Consider the following 26,781-nt stretch of genomic DNA (forward strand, 5'->3'; position numbering starts at 1 on the left):
GTACATTGCAGTGTTGACACAGAAATGATATTTAAATAACATTTTAACAGAGAATATTACATATATAAATATACATATATTTCCTCTACCATTTATGCAATAGTAGGAAAAATGAAACAGTACAAACATGAAGATGGCATCATGCCTCTACAATTTTGTGCTAAAACTTGATTCTTGAGGCTCTGTCCCATTTTATGCAAAGCCCTCACCGCATGGTAGTTTTTAAAACAGTTTGAGTAGAACAGCTGTTATTTACATTTACACTGACAGCCAGAGCCTTCCTTCTCTTAGTACTGTTTACTGCTTTCTACTGCTTGCCATGTAACATTGTTACAGGATGTATAGCAATGCTACATCAAAAGAAGTGGAGGGAAGAGACTCTGATATGTAGTTAAAATGTGTACATCATGCCTCAAAAGCTTTGTGTGTGAGGACCAAGGAATGAATAAATAAATGGGTATGTGAATCAAAATACACATGATATTCAGAAACAATGACAGATACATAGTTAAATCTATATAGTATATGGCAAGAAGTTTAAGAAAAATGGAAGTTTTAATATCAGAAAAGCATGGGAAGAAGACTCTAAGGGAGTTGACTGATTTGTGAAAATACAGATGGATATCCTCTGTCTCTGTGGTGGGATAAAATGTCTATGTGAAGGACAAGCAAGTCCAGCATCTGGGGTGCAAAGAGCAAACCAGTGAGGATTGAGAACTTGTCCCTTCTATTCCCATAATAGCAAATTTGGCTGTGTTTACCTCATTTCTGTGAGAGATGATGTAAGATGTTTCAATGTCCAAATCCCCCTCCCTCAGCAAGCTTAAGAAATCCCTACATTTCAATGTATTATGTCATTTGGCCATCTACCTCCCACCACCAGTAATCTTTTTTTTTTAATTAGCACACATTAATGTTAACAAATACTTCCATTTTATTTTATGGCACTTCAAGAATTATATATATTAGAAGGAAGATGCATTGAGAGGGATGAAGTTAGTTCTTAGAAATGAGAATCCTTAGTGCAGTACTTTAAGTTCTATATGCCAAGTATTTAATCCCCTGGTGAAACTCACAGAGGGATATTCAATTTTACAACAGTATCAACAGTAAAGGAAGACTCACATTAAATAGCTGTCTTAATAAGTGGACACAAGTTAATTCCTGAACATGGGAAAAACATAATTTCCTTCCTGGTTTTCAGGAATGAATCTTTCTGCATTCCAAAGCAAATAATAAACAACTATGGGAAAATGTTATTTAAAAAAAATTTTTTTTGACAGGCAGAGTGGATAGTGAGAGAGAGAGAGACAGAGAGAAAGGTCTTCCTTTGCCATTGGTTCACCCTCCAATGGCCACCACGGCTGGTGCGCTGTTGCCGGCTCACCGCGCTGATCCGAAGGCAGGAGCCAGGTGCTTCTCCTGGTCTCCCATGCGGTGCAGGGCCCAAGGACTTGGGCCATTCTCCACTGCACTCCCTGGCCACAGGGGAGAGCTGTCCTGGAAGAGGGGCAACCAGGAAAGAATCCGGTGCCCCGACCGGGACTAGAACCTGGTGTGCCGGCGCCACTAGGTAGAGGATTAGCCTATTGAGCCGCGGCGCCGGCCAAAAATTTTTTTAACTAAAATCATTGATGCTGTCCCAAAATGGAAAGTTAACGGAAAAACATTTTCTCACAAAAAATTGCACATTATGCTGACATTCTGATTCCCACATTATTCCACAAAAAGTAGAGCTAAATGTACTTTTAAAAGAGAAATAAGCATACCTGATTTTCAATCTTTTATAAGCCATTAAATAGATTTTCTTAGGGCTAGTGTTGTGGGGCAGTGGGTTAAGCCACCACCTGCAATGCAGTCATATCATATAGAGACCCAGAGGTTTGAGTCCTGGCATCTCCAGTTCTGATCGAGCTCCCTGCTAAAGCACTCCTGCCACCTGTGTGGGAGACATGGATGAAGGTCCTGTCTCCTGGCTTTTGCATTGCTCAGCCCTTGCTGTTGCCATTAGGGGAACGAATCAGAAGATGGAAGATCGCTCTCTGTCTCTCCGTCTCTCTCTATAACTCTGCCTTGCAGATAATAAAAGAAACTTTAAAATTTTTTTATTTAAGATACACAAATTTCATGCATTTCATATATACAGATTCAGGAACATAGTGATTCTTCCCACCTAACCCTCCCTCCTGCCCATGCTCCCACCCTTCTTCCTTCTTTGTTTCCTATTCCCACTCATAATAAAATAAACCTTTTTTAAAAAGATATTTCCTTCCTTTAGCATTATTGTATTTGAGGAAAAATTGTATTTTAGATAACTAAATATCAATATTCAACACTAATTGGTATTAAATGGTACTTTAAATTGTTATTCACTAGATATTTCTTACCAACAGTCACTGTAGCAATGTTATTTTATAAATTTAAGGTTAACTTTGTATTGCAATACTCAATGTCATTAAATAAAAGCAACAGTTAATGTATATTAAATTCCAGTCAAGTATCTATGATTTCAATCTTATTTTCACTATGAGGAAATAGCACATTTAAACCTATGGCATTATTTCAATAAGTATCTACTAGAAGCAAATGTGAGAATAATTTCATACCTGGACATGATATTATACTAAATTATATTGTAGTATCAAACTTCATTAAACCCTAGAGCTCAAGGACAATTTTAATACATGTGTATAAGTTTTCCAAATGATTCTGGAAGGAGTGCCCTCGATTTTACTATATATTCAATGATTTCTGACATCGATAAGTGACTTATAATCTGGTGGTTTCCCTAGCTTAATGGTGATTTTGTTCAAACACCAACACTGTTCTACAAAGTGATAGCTTTGTTCCTCATTCAATATTCTAAACTTACCACAACCCCTTATTCATAAAAGATACCCAGTTAACATGTGTTAAGTGAAAAAGTTTTCAAATATTTTATTGGCTAATTATGACCATGGTGGTATTCTATGTAAGGAAAATAAGAAAATATTAAAGCAAAAGAATTTGATAAAAAGAATTAAATATTGTAGACAAGATATGAAAAGGGATTATTATCACTGTTTATGTAGAAGAATTTAAAAAGATAGAATATACTTGTAAGCAAGGTTTCTCAACCCTTGCTATTCCTATAACCTGGGAATTTGCTTTGTAAAAAGAATCCTGAGTGCCATTCTTTATCAATTAATCTCTGGTGTCAGGATATCTGCATTTTTGAAAAATTGCTGATGTGCTTCTCTCAAATCAAGGTTTCGAACCATTTTTCTAAGATGAAGATAAAGCGTTATACAGAGAAGGGCTATAAATCTTCCCCAAATATTAAGAACCTATGAGTTACACAAAAAGAAGGCAGTCACTACTGAGTTAATATCAAACTATAAGAGCCTCCATCCAGTTGAATTCTTGCATAATCAGTCCTGCATTAACTGGCTTATACAGTGCATATAAACTATAGAATCAAGAAAGAAAATGTGGTAGTAGAAATAGAGATAGCATTGTTAGACAGCAAAGACATCAGTCCCTTGTAAAAGTGTAATTGTTTAAGTGGATTAAGTATAAGATGAAACTTGTTTTTCAAGTTGGTAATAAAAAATCAATAAAAGGTGTTGGGACAACTGGGTGGCCATCTGGAAAACACAATGAAAATTGGATCTGTCCCATATATCCAAAACTAAAACATGGTCCAGATGGATCAGAGATCTAGATGTTAACAAAATAAAATCACAAGTAATAAGAAGGTAACAAAGGATAATTATTTCATAATTTCGGGATAAGACAGGCATTTAATAGAGTATAATAAAACTAAAAGCCATGAAATAAAATATATGAGAAATATGATTATATCAGTTTTTAAAACCTGTGACAAAGCCTGGACAAACAAGCAGAAACCTCTAATAACAAAAGAAGGCTAGGGGGTGAGAGCTATGCAGCCCTTAATACAGATACACAGCTGGCTTTCCTAGTGTGTAATTAAAATTTACAAATTAATGAGAAAGACACCAAAAGTCATCTCACAAATAAAAAATAAATACATGAAGGATCTTCAAATAGTTCACAGAAAATGAATAGCATGAAAAAACTATGTACATTTTCAATTTTTGCACCAAAATAAATTTAATTTATCTTTTACTTCTGTTTTTCCATGAACTTTTTGGTGTACCTTCATAATGACTGAAAATGTCATAACTCCTTCATAATACAGAAGAATTTTAAATCAATCATTTTTTGTGTCTACAAAATTAATAGCACCCTGTTTAGACTAGTGTCCAGGGAAGTTCTATCATATTAATGCTTCTTATTCCATTGCTGGTTAGATTATAAATTTACAGCTACTATTGAGAAGAACCTGCCAATAGTTTATCAAAATCAAAGATTTTTTGATCCTGCAATACCGTTCCCAGGAATTTATGAAACAGATGTGCTTGCATGTCTGCAGAATTATTTATGTAAGTGTGAGATTACTCATTGCAGCAACTATTTGTAATAGCCAAAGACTGAAATAATCTAAATGATATTCCATAGAAGACTGGCCAAAATTAAACACTCCCATTCAACAGAATACCATGAATGTTTCAGAGTTAACAACTTGTGGAAAAGGCATTTAGTCTAGAAGTTAAGATGTCCATATCCAATATCAGAGTACCTGGGTTCAATGTCCAGCTCTGGCCCCTGACTCTTGCTTTCTGGTAATGAAGACCTTGTGAGGCAGTGGTGCTGGCTTAAGCAATGAGTTCCTGTTATCCACCCAAGAGAGTTGGATTGAGTTTTTGGCTCTGAGTATCCACCCCTCAACTGGTCCCATTGTGGGCATTTGAGGAACGGACCAATGAATGGAATCACCCTCTCTGAATCAATCTCTCTCTCTCTCTCTCTCTCTGTGTGTGTGTGTGTGTTCATCCCTCTCTCAAATAAATAAGTGATTTTTAAAAGATTTATTTTATTTATTTGGAAGGCAGAGTTACACACACACACACACACACACACACACACAGAGAGAGAGAGAGAGAGAGAGAGGTCTTCCATCAGCTGGTTCACTTCCCAAATGGCTGCAGCAGCCAGAGCTATGCTAGGCTGAAGATAGAGCTAGGAGCTCCTTCCAGGTCTCCCATGTGGGGACAGGAGCCCAAGCACTTGGGATGTCCACTTCTGCTTTCCAAGGCACATTAGCAGGGAGCTGGATTGGAAGTGGAGCAGCCAGGACTTGAACTGACTCCCATATGGGAAGCTGGTGCTGTGGGTGGCGGCTGATCCCACTATGCCACAGCACTGACCACCAAATTAAAATATTCTTTTTAAATTGTAACTTGTAAGCACATAAAAAGGAATGAACATTAAAATAAAGTGGGGAAAACAATAAGGTGAAAAGAAGTGCATTTAGAATGCTATCACTTGTTTTGAAAATGAAAAAAATACATACATACATGTATCTGTGGAAAGAATCAGGAAAATTGATAACCTTTGTTTGCTTTTGGGGGGTAATTGAATGACTAAGAAGAGACTGCAAAGGAATCATTCCACTGTGTACCCCTTACATAAGTTTTAAATTTTATACCATTGTATGCTTTATCTAGTTAAACTTAAAAGTAAAATTACTCTCTTCCCTGTTCTTAGATTTAATTCTGATCTAAATATTTGTTGTAAGTGAAAATGGGCAATTGCAAGACTTACATGATTATCCAATAGGAGTTACACCAACAAGAATAGTTACAGTCTAAAATTTTATTAGAAAAATCTATAAATTTTCAAAAATTAAACAATGGGAAAAAAGAGAAACTGAGTGTTTGAAAATCGTATTAGTTGAGTCATGAGCATTGAAAGGGAGAACCAGAAAAAAGATCACTAGGAAAGAAATGTGGAGACATGCTTTTGAGTGAACATCAGTATTGGCAAGACTTAGTAAAAATAAGCTGGACCAAAGAGGCAAGAACAAGATTGAGCCAAATGGTCATGGATACATTTGCCTGACATGGCTTCTATTAGTAGGAACAAAAATTTAAGGACATTCCAAGAGCATAGTCAGAAGCAATGACATATGTGTTGTATCTTATTTCCCTGCTTCTACAAGCAAACCACTTCCCCCCTGAAAATGAATGAAATTACAAAATGCAGGTCAGGGGAATGATATTAAGAAATAAGAAAATAACTTGAGAAGATATTGTTAAAGATATTACCTATTTTGTCCACAAACAGACACCATCAAATATTGTATGGTATCTCAGGTTCTTTACACCAATTACTGAATCCTAATAAATATAAGTCCTTGGATATTAGACAGTAGTATCTAATTAGCAATTTCCAAAGTAGTGTCTCCTAGATAGAAATTATCTTGTGCCTAGAGTAAGGAGTTTATAAAAAGAAAATACAAGTGTGGCTGGGGTGGGGAGTTGTGAGTAGAGGAGAGCCCTTTTCTAGAAGGACTAACATCTAACATAGATTATGCTAATATTTAGCTTGTTGAGCTCAACTCTACTGGCAGCTCTGGAATGAAAAATATTGCCAAAGAAAGCACTGTTCAGTGCCAGAGTGTATCCAAAAGGGAACACCTGGGTGCTCTGGTGATTGGGCTCATTCGGATGCCATCACACTAGAGAGAGCATCAACTAGAGGTATTATAGCAGGGGATCAACACACTGCCCATTTCATGTCACAATTTTAGAAGAAAGCTACAAACATTTATCCTAAAGGTGATACTAATATGGGAATAAAATGTATGGAGGAGGCCAGTGAAGAAGCTATTCTGAGATGATAGTCCTTTCAGACATACCAAGCACCCCAGCCTTTTTCTCCACATATGCAAAAATCCTGTGCAGAACAGTCTTGGAATTTTTTTCAGTAAAGAATAATGATAGCTAAATTATATCAAACATTGACTTTGTGCTGGGGACCATGCTAAGAGCTTTGCAAACATTCTGATTTAACCTGAACAACAACTTTATAAGCAGGGTAATATTACTAATGGTACTTTATAGATAAGAACACTATTCTCGGAGTTTGTCTTTTCAAATAGAAATGAATACATGCAAGCTTATTTGATTCGAGAAGCTACACTCTCAACCACTATGTTCTAGTACCTTAGAGTACTCAACCTTAAATTTCCTCTAGGACTAACAATTTGTTATTCTGAATAAATTTCAAAAAACTGACAATATTATTTAGACAGAAGAAAACAATAGAACAGATATAATAGGAGGGAAGGCCCCAAAGAACACCCATATCAGAATGTGATGAGTGGAAGTGAAGGGGAGAAGGGGAAAAGGAAGAGGGAGGGAGGGAGGGAGACTAGAGTAGGGAGGGAGAAAGAAAATATTATATTCTCAGTATTGTATCTATGAACTATATTTAACCAGTTAAAAACTAACTGAATAAATAAATAAATAAATAAATAAATAAATAAATATTGTAGACTGGAAAGAAATAAACTTCATAATTCTGAAAAAAGTGAGATAAAAAAGAATGTGATGAGTAATAAGTTTCTATATTGTGTTAAGCCACTAAAAATTGGAGATTATCTGTTATAATAATAACATTATTATAATATAATTAGCATTATCCTAATTATAATAGATACTAAGGCCTTTATTTATAAATTAAATAAATGAAGCTCAGTCAGATTAATAACCAGTCCACAATCAGAAACTATTTTTAAAATAATATTGGGCCGGCTCCGCAGCTCACTAGGCTAATCCTCTGCCTTGCGGCACCAGCACACCGGGTTCTAGTCCCAGTCGGGCGCCGGATTCTTTCCCGGTTGCCCCTCTTCCAGGACAGCTCTCTCCTGTGGCCAAGGAGTGCAGTGGAGGATGGCCCAAGTGCTTGGGGCCTGCACCCCATGGGAGACCAGGATAAGTACCTGGCTCCTGCCATGGGATCAACGCAGTGCGCCGGCCGCAGCGCTGGCGGCGGCGGCCATTGGAGGGTGAACCAATGGAAAAGGAAGACCTTTCTCTCTGTCTCTCTCTCTCACTGTCCACTCTGCCTGTCAAAAATAAAAAATAAAAAAATAAAAAAAATAATATTATTATGAAGTGTGGGGAGGAGTACTATGCTAAAAGTTACATTTTGCAATTGGCACAACAGGTTCACATAAAGTAAGAAGTATAGGGAAAGGAGCTTATATTTTTTTGAAAGTAAGAAGAGCAAAGGTGTCAAAGGGATTAAACTAACAGAATGAGTGGAGATTATGCACAATATTTGTAAATGGTACCCTTTCTTTTGTGAGTATGTATTTACATCATCCATTGTCCCACACTATTTAAAAGTACACACACAGGGGCAGTATTTAGCTTAGCAGTTAAAATGTCTGCCTGCCTTGGGGCCAGCGTTCCCAGAATAGTGGGTTAAGCTTACGATATGAGCACCAGTTCAAGTCCCAGCTGCTCTACTTCCAATCCAGCTCCCTGCTAATGCACTTGGGAAGGCAGTGGAGGATGGTCCTACTGCTTGGTTCCCTGCATCCACATGGGAGACTTGGAGGAACCAGTGGATGGAAGACCTCTGTCTCTCTCTCTCTCTCTCTCTCTCTCTCTCTCTCTGTCACTCTGTCTTTCAAATAAATAAATTTAAAAAAAGATACCTGCCTCCCACTTTAGGGAGCCTGGGCTCAATGCCTGGCTCTGGCTCCCAACTCCATTTGCTGTGAATGCAGACCCTGGGAGGGAGAGATGCTAGCTCAAGTAGTTGGGTTCCTGCCACGCATATGGGAGATCTGGATTGAGTTCCTGGGTGTTGCGAGCATTTGGGGAGTGGATCAGCAGATGGCAGCTCTTTGGTGTGTGGCAGGATGGTATTGCTTTCTTTTTCTGCTTCTTAGTTAAAAATTACATACATGTACACACACACACACACACACACACACACACACAAGGAGAGAGAGAGAGAGAAACTTGACCTTTCATTACAGTGATCTGCAACCCAAAATATTTATGGTTGAGGACTCCAACTGTACTTTCAGAACCGAAGACATTGCCTGACAGTGTTACATGAGCTTTTGCAAATGCAGCAAAACAATCCCAAGAAAGCTTCTCATTCAGGTGAACACAGCATCCTTTTAGTAACACTGCAATATCAGGCAGTTTAGAAATTACAGCTGAGGAGAGTGTGATGGGCAGAAAGAACTACATCAAAAACTCCTTTTATTTGTTCTTGCAGCCATCAACTCTGCAAAGGTTGTTCTGGAGTCAAATACAGAGTAGGTAGCTACAGAAGTTGTCAATTCATAACTAATAGTCATGTAGCAAGGATATTATGAGTAAACAATAATATTGGCCAAATTCTTAGAATGTTTTCTAGGGGTAGAATTATTTCTGCTGTTACAGAGTCTAGGATTGTCTCAATGTCTCTTCAGAAGGATCAGAACATTAGACTACCTAACTTTTTTAAAATTTTATTTAATGAACATAAATTTCCAAAGTACAGCTTATGGATTACAATAGCTTCCCCACCCCCATAACTTCCCTCCCACCCACAACACTCCCCTCTCCGACTCCCTCTCCCCTTCCATTCACATCAAGATTAATTTTCAGTTATCTTTATATACAGAAGATCAATTTAGCATATATTAAGTAAAGATTTCAACAGTTTGCACCCACACAGAAACACAAAGTGTAAAATACTATTTGAGTACTAGTTATAGCATTAATTAAACACCTAAGAGTAATTGTGTATTAATTACAGAGTTCAACCAATAGTTTTAAGTAGAACGTAAAAAATACTAAAAGGGTAAAGTATTAAGTTCTTTTTTTTCTTTTTTTTGTTTGTTATATAGTTTTTTTATTTAATAAATATGAATTTACAAAGTGCAACTTTTGTATTGTTGTGGCTCCCCCACAACCTCCCTCCCTCCCGTGGCCCTCCCCTCTCCCACTCCCTCTCCCATCCTGCCCTTCATCGAGTTTCATTTTCAATTACCTTCATATACTGAAGATCAACTTAGTATATACTAAGCAAGGATTTCAACAGACTGTACTCACACAACCGCACAAGGTATAGGGTATTGTTCGACTAGTAGTGTTGTTTTTAAGTTTCATAGTAAAACACATAAGGAAAGAGATCCTACGTGGGGAGCATGTACCCAGTGACTCCCGTTGTTGATTTAACAATTGGCACTCTTATTTATGACGTCAGCAATCACCCGAGACTCTTGCTATGAGCTGTCTAGGCTATGGAAGCCCCTTGAGTTCACCGACTCTGAACTTGTTTATAGACTACCTAACTTTCAGTCCCTGTGTAATACCTAGACTGACAACTCTCTGATATCATAGATACTGGAATGGACAAAAGAGAAATTAGAGCAATGTGACTAACAAAAAGAAATGGAAAAGAAATAGGATTACAATAAAGTGGAATACAAAATGTTGTGCCTAATCTCTGGTTATATGTTTAAAACTCCTTAGATGAAGACACACAAGTAAAAAGGGAATAAAAGCCAATATTGCATTCATGGAACTCTGGATTGAAATATTTCCATCTCATACCAGGTTAAATACATCTATGTTTTGTGGCCTCCCCTGAAAATTGTCACTCTAAATATCTGCCTTTACTAAAATGTCCACTTTTCAACTACTCCATCAGGTTAAGAATTAGTCAGTCTTTTGTTCTTCATCCCATTAGTTACTAAGTGGAGTGATAATTTGTAATAGAGATACTGTAAATTATTGTAATATACTACAATTTGCATTAAATGTGTTATAAATGCCTAAAACTAATGATTTTAATCCTTGGATTTGGGAATAATGCTAGGAAAAATAATTAGTAGAGTGGCTGTATTTCAAAGGAGTACAGAAAAAATGTTTTTTTAAAAATGGTTAGAAAAGAAATGGTAAGAATTACAAGATAAGCATAAAAATCTGGAAATATGATGAAACCTGTTATGTCAGTGACAGGGATCATTTTAGAAAAAAAATTGCTCATTTACTAATTTGAATTTCCATTGGAGGGCATTTTACTGTTCATTGATTGGATCTTTAAAAAAAACTCAACTGGACATTTCCTTTCTTCTGTTCAAGTACTATAGCAAAATGTAGAAGGAATGACTGAACCCCAGGAATGTTTTAGATCATTAACATATTTGAGAATTTCTAAAAAGGTGCTGATTCTTCCCAAAATATTTGATTGAACAGGTAAATATTACCCAAAGATGTGGTTAATTAATGGGCTAGCAAACACCAAATGGTAAGTATGGTGAAGTTGGTACAACATAAAACTGTAGAAGAAACAAACTTCAGACAGACTGGTTCAAAAATAGTCAAGGTCACAAAAGTGTTAAGGGGATGCTTCAATTATTTCAATCACTCAGGAGCCTGATAATTTAGAGTTGGGTCACTATTATTTGTAGCCATCAGCATCTCCAGGACTTCAAGGACCAGCAGCCTAGCATAGAGCATGGCCTCTGGCTGGCTGGCAAGGAGTCATCAGGTACCAACTCAACTGAAATAACTAAAATGAATAATACAGTCGTACTTGGGTATCTTCAAGAGTGTGGTTCCAGGACCTTTGTGGACACCAAAATCTTTAGATATTCAAGTCCTATATAAGAAAATGAACAAAACCCAAAGTATGTGGTCTAATACACTTTAGATCACCTGCAGAAAACTTAGAATACTTAATGCAATGTAAATAGTTGTTGTAGTACACCATCCAGGCAATAATAAAAAAATGAAATAGTCTGTGCATATTCAGTGCAGACATAATTATCTTTTCTGAATATTTTTGTTCCATGGTTGGTTGAATTTTCAGATGTGGAACCAATGGGAACAATGGGTTGATTGTATTTAGGACTGTCTTCAACAATGAGTCTGTTCTTCTTTTCAGTTCTTGGTTATAATCAAGCTTCTGTCAACTTAAATAGAATATTCTTATTTATCAAATATTAGGTTCTTCTCATGTCCTAAGATAATTCATAGTTTTTTAAACTTTGGGTCATGACTCATGACTCAACAGTAAGTTATGGAAAAATTTAGTGGATTTACAATGGACATTTTAAAAGAACTTAAAAATATGAAATAAAATAAAAATATCATAGAACATAATCTAAAGTAATGAAATTTTAAAAATTGTGTGGATATATATGTATGTGATTCAGGGTTTGAGGGCCATAATATTTGTTGAGGGATTTAAAAGATCTCTTTATCCCTAAACCTCTTCCACACTTCAAGCAAAGTAAGAGATTTAATTCCTATACCCAACTAAAGTAAGATATGTCCTGGAAGAATAAAATCTTAAGTTTCATTACCCAAAGCTGAGAGTTACATGAAAACAGGAGCCAGTCATATAGAACACAAAGTAGGTTCTTACGTGATAGGAGAGGTGATCTGAAAGAGTAGATGGCAAGACCTCAGAGATAATTCTAGGATTTGACATATTTGGCCTGTATATTACTACAGATTGATGATCGCACATAGGATATCCCAGTATTCTTGACTATCATAAAAATCATTAAGAGGAATTGTGAACATATTATTTTATCTCTCTTTGATTTCTATTACTCAATACTTTCACAGGCACTATGGAGAAAGACCTTCTCGGGGTTTTATAATTTCAAACCAGTAATAAATTTCATATAGTCAATCCATCTTGGGTGGTAAAAAGGATTCCAAGAAACATTTAAGCAAATGATCCTTGCATATCATTACATAGCATATTCACTTAGGCAGTTTGAAAGTAACATAGCCACCTGAGCCACACACCCAGACTGAGTTTCAATTGTTTGGTGTGGGCTCAAGTACTTTTTAATAAACCTTCTCAGTCTATTTCACTGGGGAGTTGGGTTTGAGACCCTCTCATGTCCTACCATTCACATTATTCTTGGATTATCTCTATTACATCCTGAACAAATATTTTGTTCTAATTTTAGACAACTATAGTTTAAAATTTTTACTAAAAATGAGCAGAAATCTATCTTCCTTTAGAGTCAACCCACTAGACAGTTTGTAAATTTTGCCTTTCCCCCAATTTCCCCATCCCATGTAGTCAGATGGATAATAGGTCAACTTCTTCTACTATACATCAGCCTTCAGTGTTAGCACATATAGGCAATCACAGAACAGAACCTAGTGTATAATAATAGTGATGTCTACCAAATATCTGTTATGAATAATAATGTTATCATGGTGAGTATTATCATTGCTGCTATTAAGGAACACAAGGTAACAACAGAAAATACATCAAAGTAATTTTACAAAGACAAATGTCAAGAACACACTAATTTGCAATGTTGTACAGTAAATACTACATATTAATAATCTAGAAAAAAAGGCAAGATATTTGGTTTTTTGGTTTCACTCACTTACCACTTCCTATATTGCCATAAACACAGCTGATGCAAGCAAATTGTCATCAGTGCATTTTAGTGATGCTTAATAAAAAGATGCCTTTTTTATATTTAAAGCAATAGCATTCTGGATGATAGAACTTTCCTTTGACATTGAAACACTTGTCCAAAAATGAAAAAAATAAATCTCCAGTACTCTTTCCTTAAAAAATTGAATGGAAGTGTGTGGTTTAGGTATTACTAAAGAAACAAAAGGAAAAATGTGTTACCAAAAAATCACTTCTGAGAGTATATTTTTACCTTTTCTCTGTTGCAGATTAACCTTAATCTTTCTGTGACTCAATTTATCCACTAATAAAGCCACAGAACTTCACTATGCCTTAAGAGATGCCTACCAGGATTAATACAAAGCACTCTCAGGCTCAGTATCATGCCTACACTTTTGTGAACTTTTCTTTAAAAAAAAAGATTTTATTTATTTCAAAGATAGGGTTACAGAGAGGTGGGGGGAGGGCTGGCAATATGGCGCAGCAGGTTAATGCCCTGGCCTGAAGCACCAGCATCCCATATGGGTGCCGGTTTGAGACCTGGCTGCTCCACTTCCCATCCAACGCTCTGCTATGGCCTGGGAAAGCAGTAGAGGATGGCCCAAGTCCTTGGGCCCCTGCACCCACATGGGAAGAAGCTCCTGGCTCTTGGCTTCAGATTGGCACAGCTCCAGCTGTTGCAGCCAATTGGGGAGTGAACCATCAATGGAAGACCTCTCTCCCTCTTTGCCTCTTCTTTCTCTGTGTAACTCTGACTTTCAAATAAATAAATAAATCTGAGAGAGAGAGAGAGGTGTCTTCCACTGGCTGGTTCACTCTCCAAATGGCTGCAATGGCTGGAGCTGAGTCAATCTGAAGCCAGAAGCCAGGTGCTTCTTCCAGGTCTCCCACATGGGTGCAGGGGTCCAAGAACGTGGGCCATCCTCCACTGCTTTCCCAGGCACATTAGCAGGAAGCGGGATCAGAAGTGGAGCAGTGGGGACTCAAACCGGCACTCATAAGGGATACTAATGATGCTGCAGGCTGGGACTTTAACCCTCTGTGCCACAGCACCGTTCCTGTGAACTTTTCATAAATGAATATTTATCCTGTAAGCCACGTTGAATTTAATTATAAATTAAGCTAAATTTATCCACATTCAGCTATAACAATAACAGAAATGAAAGCATCACAACCAGTTTATTGTTGCTATTATTTAGGGACTACTTAGGAAAGTACTTAAATCTTCCATTGTCTTCTTTCATTTAACTGTTAAGATTAGTAAATCAAATTATATTTTACAAATCATCCAAGTTTTATATTAAGCCTAATTTAATCATATTTGTCAGGATTAATTAGGGAATTTACCTGTAAATGTTAACCATCTTGTTCAACAGTACAGATACAAATAAACAGCATAATCCAACAAACCTGAGTTTCAAAGAATTTCCCACATTGCATCATTACTTTACAGAAGTGAGTAATCATACCTTCAACTAAGGAAGTAAGGAGGGTAACATTGGCTGCTTTCCGTCTTCCTGCTGGCAAGTTTAAGCCAAGCCTATCCAGTTTCTCTCTCAGGCAGCGGCCTCCATTCTTGGATTTAGCTCTGTCCAAAATAAACAAAAGCTAGGTTTTGAAAATTCATACTCTTAAGAAAATTATGAGAAGATTTGATCACATGGAGACTACAAAGGCAAATAGAAGACATGAGGACGGAGGTTGAGGGTATGCTATCAGTACACTTTGCAGACACACAGTGATGGAAAACAGCTTCACCTTACCTTCTCAGAATGCCTCCCAGGAGTGAAGCATTGAGGCACTCAGGTGGTGAGAGGCGCCTTTTGACCTCAGCAATGGTCACCTTGTATTTGGAAGTAGAACTGAGAAGGGACAAACGGCCAGGAACAGAGCAAAACAAGTCTGTGGGGTTGACCACACAAGTGCCACCTTGGGAGGAAAGAGTATACAATATGTTACTGAACATGAGAAGGTAATTATATGAGAAGCAGTTAATATCAAGGGATGAGTCAGGATTTGAGCAGTAGCAACTATTTTGCTTATACTTTATCTTTAGCTCCTCTGAAAATATCTTTTTAAATACCTTTTTAAAAAATACTACTCTTTCCAATATTAAACAAAGATGTATTTTAGGGTAAAATTTCTCTAAAATGTAATTTTAGCAATAACTGGTATTTTATGCAATGTAGGCTGCCTCACCAGTGGTAATTTTGACATCATCCATATTAAGAAATTCAACAACTAGGTCAGCATTGTGGCACAGCAAATTAAGCTATCACTTATGATGCTGGTATCCCAATGATTCAAATACCAGATGCTCCATTTCTGATCCAGGGCTCTGCTAATGCACCTGTGAAAGCAGCAGACAATGGTCCAAATGCTTAGGTCCCTGCAAACCAGGTGGGAGACCTACATGGAGTTCCTGGTTCCTGGCTTTGGCTTAGCCCCTTGCAACCATTTGGGAAACGAACTAGTAGAGTGAATTCTCTCTCTCTCTCTCTCTCTCTCTCTCTCTCTCTGTGTGTGTGTGTGTGTGTGTATCTCCCTCTCTCTCTGTGACTTTGCCTTTCAAATAAATAAAATAAAAAGAAACTCTGCCAGCGCCGTGGCTCACTAGGCTAATCCTCTGCCTTGCGGCGCCAGCACACCGGGTTCTAGTCCGGTTGGGGCTCCGGATTCTGTCCTGGTTGCCCCTCTTCCAGGCCAGCTCTCTGCTGTGGCCAGGGAGTGCAGTGGAGGATGGCCAGCCCAAGTACTTGGGCCCTGCACCCCATGGGAGACCAGGAGAAGTACCTGGCTCCTGCCTTGTGATCAGCGTGGTGCACCGGCCACAGCACGCCAGCCGTGGCGGCCACTGGAGGGTGAACCAATGGCAAAAGGAAGACCTTTCTCTCTGTCTCTCTCTCTCACTATCCACTCTGCCTGTAAAAAAAAAAAAAAAAAAAAAAAAAAAAAAAAAAAAAAAAAAAGAAAGAAAAAGAAACTCTATAACTAATTAAAAACCCAAACTCCAATGGTTAACTCCACAGGAAGCATTTATCCAGACACACACACATACACACACACACTATAGATGGAAACTTTTTTATGAATGACTTGTCTTTTCCAAAACATTTGAGAACTGCTAATTCCTGTCTCTCGTCCATCTATGAACTAAAAGCCATCAAAGTCACTCAATTCCCAGGTACCATTAAAAATCATTTGTTCACTGCCCCAAATTTCCAACTCATACGGGTGATAATGGGTCAGATCCCCCTACCATCTGTCAGCCTTCACCATGAGCACACAAGGGAAGAGGGAAGATTCAGCACAAGACCTAAAACATTCTAACAGTTATTAAATGTGAGTTTCCAATCATATTATTGTTATTACTATTGCTATTATTCCTATTGGGGAACAAAACAAAGATATCTGTTAACAACAAAATTACCAAAGAAATTTTGTTTTGTTTGAGTTCCTGGAATAGAAACTTTCTGTCTCCAAGGTCCAGAGAGCCCTTTGGACTTCAGTCTATCTCCTCCAGGAACAACAAAGGACATTCTCTAACCTCAGGCACTGAAGTAGATGTAAGGACCCAAAAGTGATCATAACAAGAGTTTCCTACTGCCCAATTTCTCCCCCATGGCAAAGATCCTGAAGTGATATCTACCCTGCTACAATGGAGATTAAATGACCCTGGGGTCCAAGACTGCCTTCTCAGGCATTGAACAAACTGAGGGAAGAGCTTTTAATGTTCAGTGGAAAGTTCAAATTCAAAGTTTGCTTTTCCAAGCATGCATTTGATTTCTTCAGTTATGGGCAATATTAAGATCTATCTCCAGAAAAGAGTCAATTTCTATGAGGAAAAAAGAAAGAACAAGAGTAGGATGGGGAAGAAAAAATCCAAAATACTTTTCCTCAAAGTGTGGTCTTCAAGGGGTAGCATTTGCATCTTCTAGGACCTTGTTAGTAGTTTGGAATCTCCGGCCCACCCCCAGATTTTCTGAGTCAGAATCTGCATTTTAACAAGAACCCCTGGTGGTTAATGTACCCATTCATTAAAATTTGAGAAGCACTGGATTAGGACTTACTTTTGCCTCCCAGGTAATGCTTACTTTCCTTCACTAAGCACCATTGATGGATTACTATGTTGATGTAATCTCTGGTTCCCTAGGTGCAGTAGCTAATAAACCAGAGGGAGGGGCTGGCATTGTGGCTCAGTGGGTTAGATGCTGCCTGTATTCCATATCAGAATGTTGGTTTAAGTCCCCACTGCTCTGCTTCCCATCCAGCATTCCTGCTAACGCACCTGGAGAAGTAGTGTAAGATGGCCCAAGGACTTGAGCCCCTGACTCATGTAGAAGACCAAGATAGACCTCCAGGCTCCTGGTTTTAACCTGGACCAGCCTCAGATTTGCAGCCATTTAAGGTACTCCCAACCAGAAAATGGAAAATATCTTTCTTTCTCTATGTGTCTCTTCCTATCTGTCTCTGTTTCTTTCTGTCACACTGCTTTTCAAATAAAAAAAAAAAACCTTTTTACAAAAAAAAAAAAAAGAACATAAAAGGATTTTTTAAATGGCCAAGTGATCTCAGAACTTGGGGAGATCATATGATTACCTGGCCATGGTCTTACAATGTATTTACCAGTTTACCCTTTACTCACTAGAATTCTTTCAGGTTTTGTCCTATGGGCAAGCTTCCTCTGAAAAGTGCAAGAGATTTTACATTCTCCCTTGACATTGTGAGGCTGAAAATCACTCTGAATGCACCCTCCATCTCCCAATACCACTAAACAGGAGAGAGGATGGTAGGAATGTCAGAGCAACCAGCCCTCTCCAGGCTGCAAATCAGATCCAGCACAACTAGTCAAATTCCTCATGCCAGTGCCTGGAAACTTGACCTCAATTTTAAATCTGAGCAGTCATAGTCTCAACTGTCAAACTGAAAAGTCATTTTCTTGTAGTCAAATTTGTAGGCAACACAGTGGGAAACTGTGTAAACATCTGCTTTATGAGTTGAAAACTCATTCTTTCCCCTAGTTCTCATTTCTAAAGAGAATTTGAAACAAACAAAAATAACAGCATCAAAAAAATTTTCCCAGGGATGGGTGTTGTGGTACAGTGGGTTAAGCAGCTACTTGGAACTCCTTCATCCCATGTTGAAGTGCTGGTTGGAGTCTCAAGCTCTGCTATTTCCAATGCAGCTTCCTACTAATACAACCTTGGAGGCAGCAGATCATGGCTCAAGCACCTGTGTCCCTGCCACCCATGAAGGCGACCCAGATGGAGTACCTGAAACCTGGCTTTGGCCTAGCCCAGTACCAGCTCTTGCGGCCATTTGGACAGTGAACCAGTGATAGACTCTTTCTTTCTGATTCTCCCCCTCTCTCTGACACTCTCCCTTTCAAAAATGAAGGAAGGAAGGAAGGAATCCTTTTAAAGAAATATTCTCCATATTCCTGAGTCTTGGGCTACCTTCCCACTTTCATTAATGCTTTACTTTGCACATATAGGTTAAAAATGCATTAAAAAAGTAAACTCTTACATGACTTCTCACAAGTTAAGATGAACAGGAAATCAAGCTATACATCAGTGCATCTAGGTTTTAAAGTCATGTTGTGAGAATCATGACCCTAGTTACTTTAGGATTTACAGCAGTCTGAAGCAAAATTATTAAGCAACAACAAAAAAATCAATGTCACATGTCTCTTTCTTGAAAATAGTCTTATAGTAATTAAGAATCATAGGCAAATTTGTCCTTCCACAAACACTTCTCTCTTGCACATTAATCAGTATGCAATTAAGGACATACAATAGGTCATTCAATTGGTCTGAAGTTTATCATGAGTGATAGAAGATGGAGTTTCAAGATAAGTATCTGTGAGTATTATTTTTCTGACTACTAAGGGAGATGAGATGAACATGACTTTACACCTTTCATATTGTTACTACTCTTTAGTGGGTTAGAAATCTAACAAAGGGAGCTGCAGAAGATTGCCACTTTGTAAGAGAAGGACTTAAATCAGGCTCTCTCCTCCACTGAAAGAAAGGTCCCCTTTTGGCAAAACAAACCAGCTGCCTCCAGAAAAAACAGTGTGCTACTGAACCATCTACTGACTCTAGACTCTGAGTTTTCTCTCCTGCATCCAGGTTGGGCTTCTGGCTTATGCTCAGATAGGCATTTATTAGGTAAGTTACACAGGCTGCATATTAAGAGTATGCTTTATGCACACACAAATTGCCTGAAGGATTTATTTTGTATTCAGGATTAGCCATCAACTCTAGAGTCTTTTATTTTTTATGTCACAGCATCTTTAAAGGGAATTTCTGTTGCTTTGATACTTGGCATTGCTGCAGCCTTGGGGAACTCTCTCATTCTGGCTAAAGATTTGGCAACTTGTAGAGTTTACAGCAACATGGGGAACCTGATATCTTTTTTCTCAGTGGTTTATTTTTAGAGATGTAAAAAAAAAAAGTAATAGGTCAATGTAACCAGAGTTTTGCACTTGGAATACAGGTACAGAAGGGATGAGCATTTTCTAGGGGGATCCAGATAATGAATGGCAATGATGCAGTCTCAAAGAAGGAAAGCAATAAAACAGTGTACCACACCAAGCCATTTACAGTGGATATCTTAAGTATTACTAGTTGAAATTCCTCATGGTGACTGTATTGTAGGTCAGCTTTTGTTGACACTATGGCATATTCACTGTACTGATCCAGCACCCCAGTCAGGGATATCTTTGTGCCACAACTGGGTGCTCATGCAGAATCTCTCCAGAGTTCATGTCTTTTCCATGCATAATACACAGAAGCAATGGTTCCACTCAGGTGGAAATTTGGAGATAGGGCTTCCTATTTCCAGGGATGCTACAGACTGATGTGTATTATGGTAACAGCAGAAAAAACTATACTCAAGAATTATCTCAAGGTCACTTGTCTAGGATGTAGCTTTTGTAAAAGTTATAGCCTTGCCACAGCCATAGGAAGAAGTCAAAGATTTAGCGTGAGTGTGACAAAATTACATACAAAATACATAATGTGTGGAGCAAGCATTTGGCCTAGGAGTTCAAACACATTTAAGATGCCTGAATTCCATCTTAGAATGCCAGGAATCTGACTCCAGCTTCCTGTTAATGCAGACCCTTGGAAGCAGTGGTGATGGCTCAAGTAAATTGGGTTCCTGTCACCCACTTGGGAGACAGACTGAGTCCCCAGCTTTCAGCCCTGCAGGTTATGGGCATTTGGGAAGTAAACCAACGGATGGGAGTGCTCTGTCTCTCTCAAGTAAAAGTAATATACAGAGTAGATCTCCCATACCAGCTACCATACCTTGCTAAATCACGTTCAGCATGAAGAAGCATGGGCTGGGACTGTGTTCTTTTCCGAATTGCTGGGGAGTCTAGGCCAGGATAAGAAGGCACAATATGGGGTAGTGGAAGAGTACTAGGCACAAGTAAGAACTTGGCCAACTAGGCACTCCTGAGACCTGGGGAAAGTAACTGTCTATCTGAAAAATGAGGATGATCACATCTGTTCCACGTATCAGCCCATTTTGTGAAGAGGTGCAACAGGAAATGGAATCACACATGTTCAGTAACCTGAGTAAAGTTCGCCCAACACCGCCGTTAAGTTGAGTAACTACACCTCGCAGGGTACTTGCGAGCTGTGGCGCAGGACCAGCAGCTGACTCACATCTGCCCTGCAATTGCATCGGAGAGCCCAGTGCCGGCGCCCGGGTTCATCCCAGGCAATAAGGGCAGGGGAAGCAGCGACCGCAATCTGCAGTTCCCCAGGCCCCCCTAAGGCTGCCTCTGAGCTACAAGCCGGGAATCGGCACCTCCTCTGACTCTAGACACGCCAGACTGTGGCAAGAGGCCCAGCTCGCTCTCCAGGTGCTATCAGTCCTTCCTGGCGGGTTTCGGCGCGCAGGGCCGGTGCGCGCAGCCTCTCCAAAGCCGCAGCGCCTCCCCATTCGTCGCCGCGTCGGTGTTGACATAATTAGACCAAATCTTGGGAGCAAAATCAATGTTCTGTTCGCCTTACAGCCAAACAGATGTTTACAATTCAAATGAAAGAAATACAAACGGCAGGGATTTTTTTTCTCCCCTTCTTCATCTCCAGTGATCGCTTGCTTTTTCATGACACATTAAAAATGTGTAAGCGATTACAGGAGTTTCCTGTCCCTGTTTGTTCTGCCGTTGCCTTTCTGCGAGGTACGCGTGGGAGCTGCGTATATAGGATCCTTGTCGGCTGCTTCGCCTGTAGCCTCTCGTCCTCCTCCATCCTCTTCACTGTAACCCCCACCCCCACCGGCTGCAGATAGTAATTGAAATCAACCAGCAAAGGGGTGGGGGCTTAATTGCAATCAACCAGGCCCTTGATGATGTGTCAGCAGCGAACTGTGCTATTTGGAAAGAGGCTAGACCATTTCAGGTGTAACTGGATTACTGGGGCTGAAGGAGCTCCTCCCGGTGCAGATTCTAGACAGAACAAAAGAAAGGGAGATCTGCAGGGGATACTGGCTAGTGTAATGTAGTGGTGGGTGTGTAATGATGTGTTGGGGGAATCTATCCCCATTCCCCAGTACAGATGGCTTCAGACTTGGGTGATTTTCAAAGCAGTAAAGAAATTAGAGAGAATGGGGAAGAACATCACCCCCATCCTATACTTCCAACAAACCTTGTCCCGTAATACCTTGGTACCTGAATGTTAGGCTTCATAGAAGGAAGATTCAATCTCAAATCTGCCGCGTCTGCATTTAGGTGTCCAGGGGGCAGTCCAGCCTCCAGGTGTATCGCTGCCTTTATTTGCACCCACAAGAGATTAACTGCATAGAGTGGTTTTGGCGAATTCGGGTTAGTCAGCTCCAGGGGCGCTGACAAAGGAAGAACATGCTTCCCTCCCCCTCCTTCGAGGAACTGCTGAAGGAGCCAATAGCTATCTCTAACCCGCATTCCACAGCTTAAAGACCATCGGAAGACGGAAGAAGCACAGGAAAGCGCAATCTCTTGCCTAGGCGGCCTGCAGGCCGCCATGAGGGTGGCGAAAGGGAAGAGGCGGTCAGGTTCATACATCCTGTTATTGGCAGATTTGGAGTTTGAAGCTCGAGCTCCATTTCAAAAAAGCATTAAAAAAATTAAATCAGATCTGACAATGTTTGTAACGCCGCATAAATGCCTCTGCCTTGGCATGCCAGTCACCTCTAAGTGATCTGACAAACTCAGGCTCTCTTAAAACGTGCAGAGTTCAGATCATATTAATTCCCCAAAAATGTTTTGATTCAAAGTAGTTTGTATTTTGTGTAGCCACGGGCAATGGAGAAAGCGCTCCTGCCTGCCAGTGGCCGGGTCCGCTCCCTCTCCGCGTGGCCCAGAGGCTATGGCGGTATTTAAGCTTCTGAAATTAGCCTGGGGCTGCGAGGCAGAATGATCACAAAGCGAAACAAGGGCGCTTCCCCTCTTCACTTTTTTTTTTTCATTTTCCTTCCCCACCCCACCCCCCCTTTTTTTTTTAGTTTGCCATCCTGATTTCACAAAAGAGACCGGGGCCAAAATGTCACTTTTCACTAACATATGGAAAGATGGGGTCTTCTCATCTCACCTCCATCCCTCCATCCTCTTATGAAGGCCACAGCCCCATACTCAATCGAACTCCTACCTAAGATTCCAATCTGGATCCATTCATTATTAACTTCATCATCATCATCATCATCATCATTGTCATCAACATTGTTCACTTATTTTTAAATACACAGAATGGAAATAAAAGGAACCTGAGCCTGACAAAGGCAAGGGGGTCATAATGGAGCCTCAGAAGGTGCGCCAGAAAAAGGGAAGTGGGTTTTCCTTTATTTCTTTTTTTAATGATTAAAAACACAGATGACTCCTGTAAATAGAAGCCTCATTTCTTGAAGAGATGCCTTTTGAAACACAGTATCTGAATATTCAACGAAGGAAAAGCTCCACTCTGTACGTACAACATTAATATGATCTCTGCAGAATTTGCTACTCAGAAATATTAACATATCAAAGCCAATGCCCGAGGCGAAAGAAGCTATCGATACTCGAGCAGAGGGTAAAGTAAAGATTATTGGTTCTGATGGTTGGAGTGGTGGAGCTGCGGGCAAAATCGCGCACACCATTAACCGAGAGTGAGCGCACGGGGAGCTGCGCCTCTGAGTCGGTGGCAAATATTTTATCTAGGTGGTAATTACCTCGCTGCTGCCTTCTCTTCTATGCTTTCTTTGGCTACCGGGCCTTCATTACAGGCAAAACCAATGTAATTGCCACTTAACAAAGTGACTCAGGGAAAAGCTATTTTGTTCTTTACAAGCAGAAATGGCCAAATTTGAAGAATAACTGATACACCAACCCCTCCACACCACTGAAAACCAGGACAGCTTCTCCCTGAATTGGAAGGTGGGGGAAGGCAAGAGAAGAGAGCTGTTGTTTTCAGCTCAGGGACTGAAGGGAGCTGCATCTCAGATGTTCCATTTTGACAAAAGGGTGCAGGGACATGTATTTTTCTTCAAGAATGTTTGGGAGTCTTTGGGAATGAAACTACTTTTTCCTTCCAATTGCAAATTCTGGAAATCATTAGAAAATGGTGAAAAGGTGTGCTTTGCAGGAAATCATGTTTCAAGTGAAAAGTCATCTATAAGGCATGGGTTGGGGGGGGGTACCACAGTCTCATGCAAGCTGTTACACAGTGTTAGATGATGATGGGTTCTACAACGGGTGGCAGTAGAGCAGAGCATCTAAGTTAATATCCTCGTGATTTCTGATGAACAGAGATACCTGAGTTATTGCTATTAGGAGTCTTGCATATAACCCTGACAATAGTGATGCACCACTCTTGGTGGTTCTTCAAAAACAGGGAGTAAAGAGAGAAAGAACTGGGCCAGCTCTAGCAAAATATGTACCCCACTGGACCCAGCCCCCATTAAGGCAACACTTCCTTGCTATCCTTTTGTAAGTTGTCACAAACATTGGTTGTTTCAGAGTAAACAAACACATGGATATACAATTTCCTCTCCAGAGCTCAAATAGGTTAATCAGCCTTTCTCTGAGACAGGTAGAAATACAATAAAATTTGCAGCTAAATTCTAAATTTAGCTTTGAAAGGCTTAATCAACAATACAGACCTAAGTCCCAAGTTACATCTCCTTTCTCTTTAGAGCAATGCTGTAGATCAATAGTCAGTTTAAAATACTAGATTCAGAGGCACTGAATTAAACAAGAACAACAAAACATGACCTAAGCAAGGCAATTTCTGGAGCTCAGAAAAGGTAAGACCTCAGCACACATCTTATAAAAACCTCAAAGTTTTAGTTTTTATTGGGGAGATGGTAAAATGTGAGGGGTGTTCCCTAAATTTCTGTTCCGAAATTAAACTGAGTCCACGGCTGCTTCTTCCACAGCTCCTGCCCTCAGCCTCAAATAATTCCCACCTTCTGTCAGTCATCATATGATCGTATGCAATCTTCAATTATATGAGAAGGTTGTCTTATAATAGGAAGCGCAGAATTGATCGCAAATACCGCAGTAGAGCGCGGGAGCCCCGGTCTGGGAGGAGCCGGCTCCGGTCCCTAATTAGTGGAGCTGTCCTTCAGCACCACCGACATCTCCGTGCGCCCCGAGTGCTCGTCTTTAGCTTTACCGGCCCCAACAGACCCCTTAGACACCTTAGCTATCCCTCTTTCCACTGTATATCTTAACCGCCAACAGTATGTATTCTTTATTTCAGTCTTCACCAATCTTGGACCTATTTCATGTCATTTTAATATAGCTGAGCACTGGCCTAGTTGGCAAGAGTGATATCGCTCATTTTAAAAAACCTTTGTGGAGCAACACCATTAATTAAAAAAATAGCTCCCAAATCTCTGTAGGGTAAAAGAGCATTGCCTAGCACTTTAAAATATAATAAAAACTTCAAGCATCTATGAAGAACACAGCCAAGTTCCAAAAGGAAAGCACCCTTTGTTTTCTTTCCTCCTAATTTAAATGGACTTTCACACTGGAAATCAGGTTGGGAGACATGCAGTTTTAACAGGAAAGAATCTCCTGCTTTCTACTAGTACATTCCTCTCCAGAAAAACAAACATTTAAAGAAACTTTGAAAGTGAAGTAGATGGGACTAAAAGACATTTATTTGGTATCATCAGAAGTAACTCAATTTTTAGTGGTTTGGTTACCAGAGACAACTGCGCCCCTGGAGCAGGAATTAGCCTTGGTGAATAGGCCACATCTTATTAATTCGTATGAAGTTGGGATAACAGCTGGTCCCTCTTGCCTTGTCTGCTCCTCGGGTTGCTCAGCTTGCTAGGAAAACAAACTTCAGAGGCTCTGGGTACAGCCAGCAAAATCTGCACTGCCTTGAGGCCCTGAAAATGTCATAGTTCAAAACCTTTTGTCAAAATGGAACATCTGAGATGCAGCCCCCTTCAGTGCCTGAGCTGAAAGCAACAGCTCTCTTCTCTTGCCTTCCCCCACCTTCCAATTCCATGGGTAACTCTGGATTCAGATGTTTTCCTCAACAGATGGGAACAAGAAAGCTTTATCCGGTACAGTTAACACCACCTCCTCCTCCCACCTTCTCTTAAAGAAAGAAATGTTCTGGACACTTAGAAAAATAAGGGTAGTTATAATATTGGTGTTTCATTAGGCACTCATAGGGCCTCAGTGATCTAGCCTTTCACAGAATCACTCAAAGCCTCAAGCTAACACCATCACCTCAAACACCCAGGCTGTGGCTGGCACATTTAGGACTAAAAGGGACCAGAAATTCTGCTCCAGGATGTGGTATTGATAATGGGGGGAAGGGGTGTGAAAGTTTTTTTTTCTTTCTTTCTTTTCTCTTTTGCCTCTAACTTTGATTCTGTCACTGCTCTGTGAGGAGCAGCAAATATCTCATATCACAAGTCTTTCAGGCACAGCCTGGGTTCAAGCTTCAGTGAAAGCAAAGAGGCTTTTTAATGTGGGTATATCATGTGGGACTAAAATAATTCATGAAAAGTATTTATTTCCTTAATCATCACACAGGGAATCTGATATTTAAAACCACAAGTAGATATTAAAAAACAAAGTAACAGATAAGAGAAGAATGTTTCCTATGGCTACTTACCTCTACGTATCACTCCACCTTGGCCATTGAGAACAAGCCCACATTGGGCTTCCACAGAGCCCTTAAGAAAACAAAAGGAAAGAAAATAACTCAGATAAATACTGATAGGTATGACCACGTGTGTGAAGTCTTTCAGACTGACTCATCTCTAACCCTATCTCAGTAGACATTTAAAAACAACCATTGAGTTGAAACAAACTTGCCAGAAAACATAATTTCAACAAAAAACATTGTGAGGAAAACCACAATCTAAAAGTGTATAAATTCCAAGGTATGTATTTTACATCTCCATACATTATTACACTTCAAAGTGCTTGAGAGCCTTTCATCTTGGCATAAGAGAACAAGAAGCCCTTTGAGT

The 26,781-nt window shown here is 39.5% G+C and overlaps 1 protein-coding gene across 1 annotated transcript in view; it reads right to left on the reverse strand.

Moving 5' to 3' along the window:
• Window positions 1-26,781, reverse strand: part of TFAP2D (transcription factor AP-2 delta) — a 71,328-nt gene that overhangs the window by 40,776 nt on the left and 3,771 nt on the right. The window contains exons 2-4 of the mRNA XM_008263039.4: window positions 26,421-26,481; window positions 15,078-15,243; window positions 14,784-14,902 (exon numbers count right to left, since the gene is read on the reverse strand). Of these exons, the coding sequence (XP_008261261.1) occupies window positions 14,784-14,902; window positions 15,078-15,243; window positions 26,421-26,481 (346 nt within the window). The remainder of the gene's footprint in view (window positions 1-14,783; window positions 14,903-15,077; window positions 15,244-26,420; window positions 26,482-26,781) is intronic.

The sequence above is a fragment of the Oryctolagus cuniculus genome, chromosome 5 (genome assembly GCF_964237555.1).
Source record: "Oryctolagus cuniculus chromosome 5, mOryCun1.1, whole genome shotgun sequence".
Lineage (NCBI taxonomy): Eukaryota > Metazoa > Chordata > Mammalia > Lagomorpha > Leporidae > Oryctolagus > Oryctolagus cuniculus.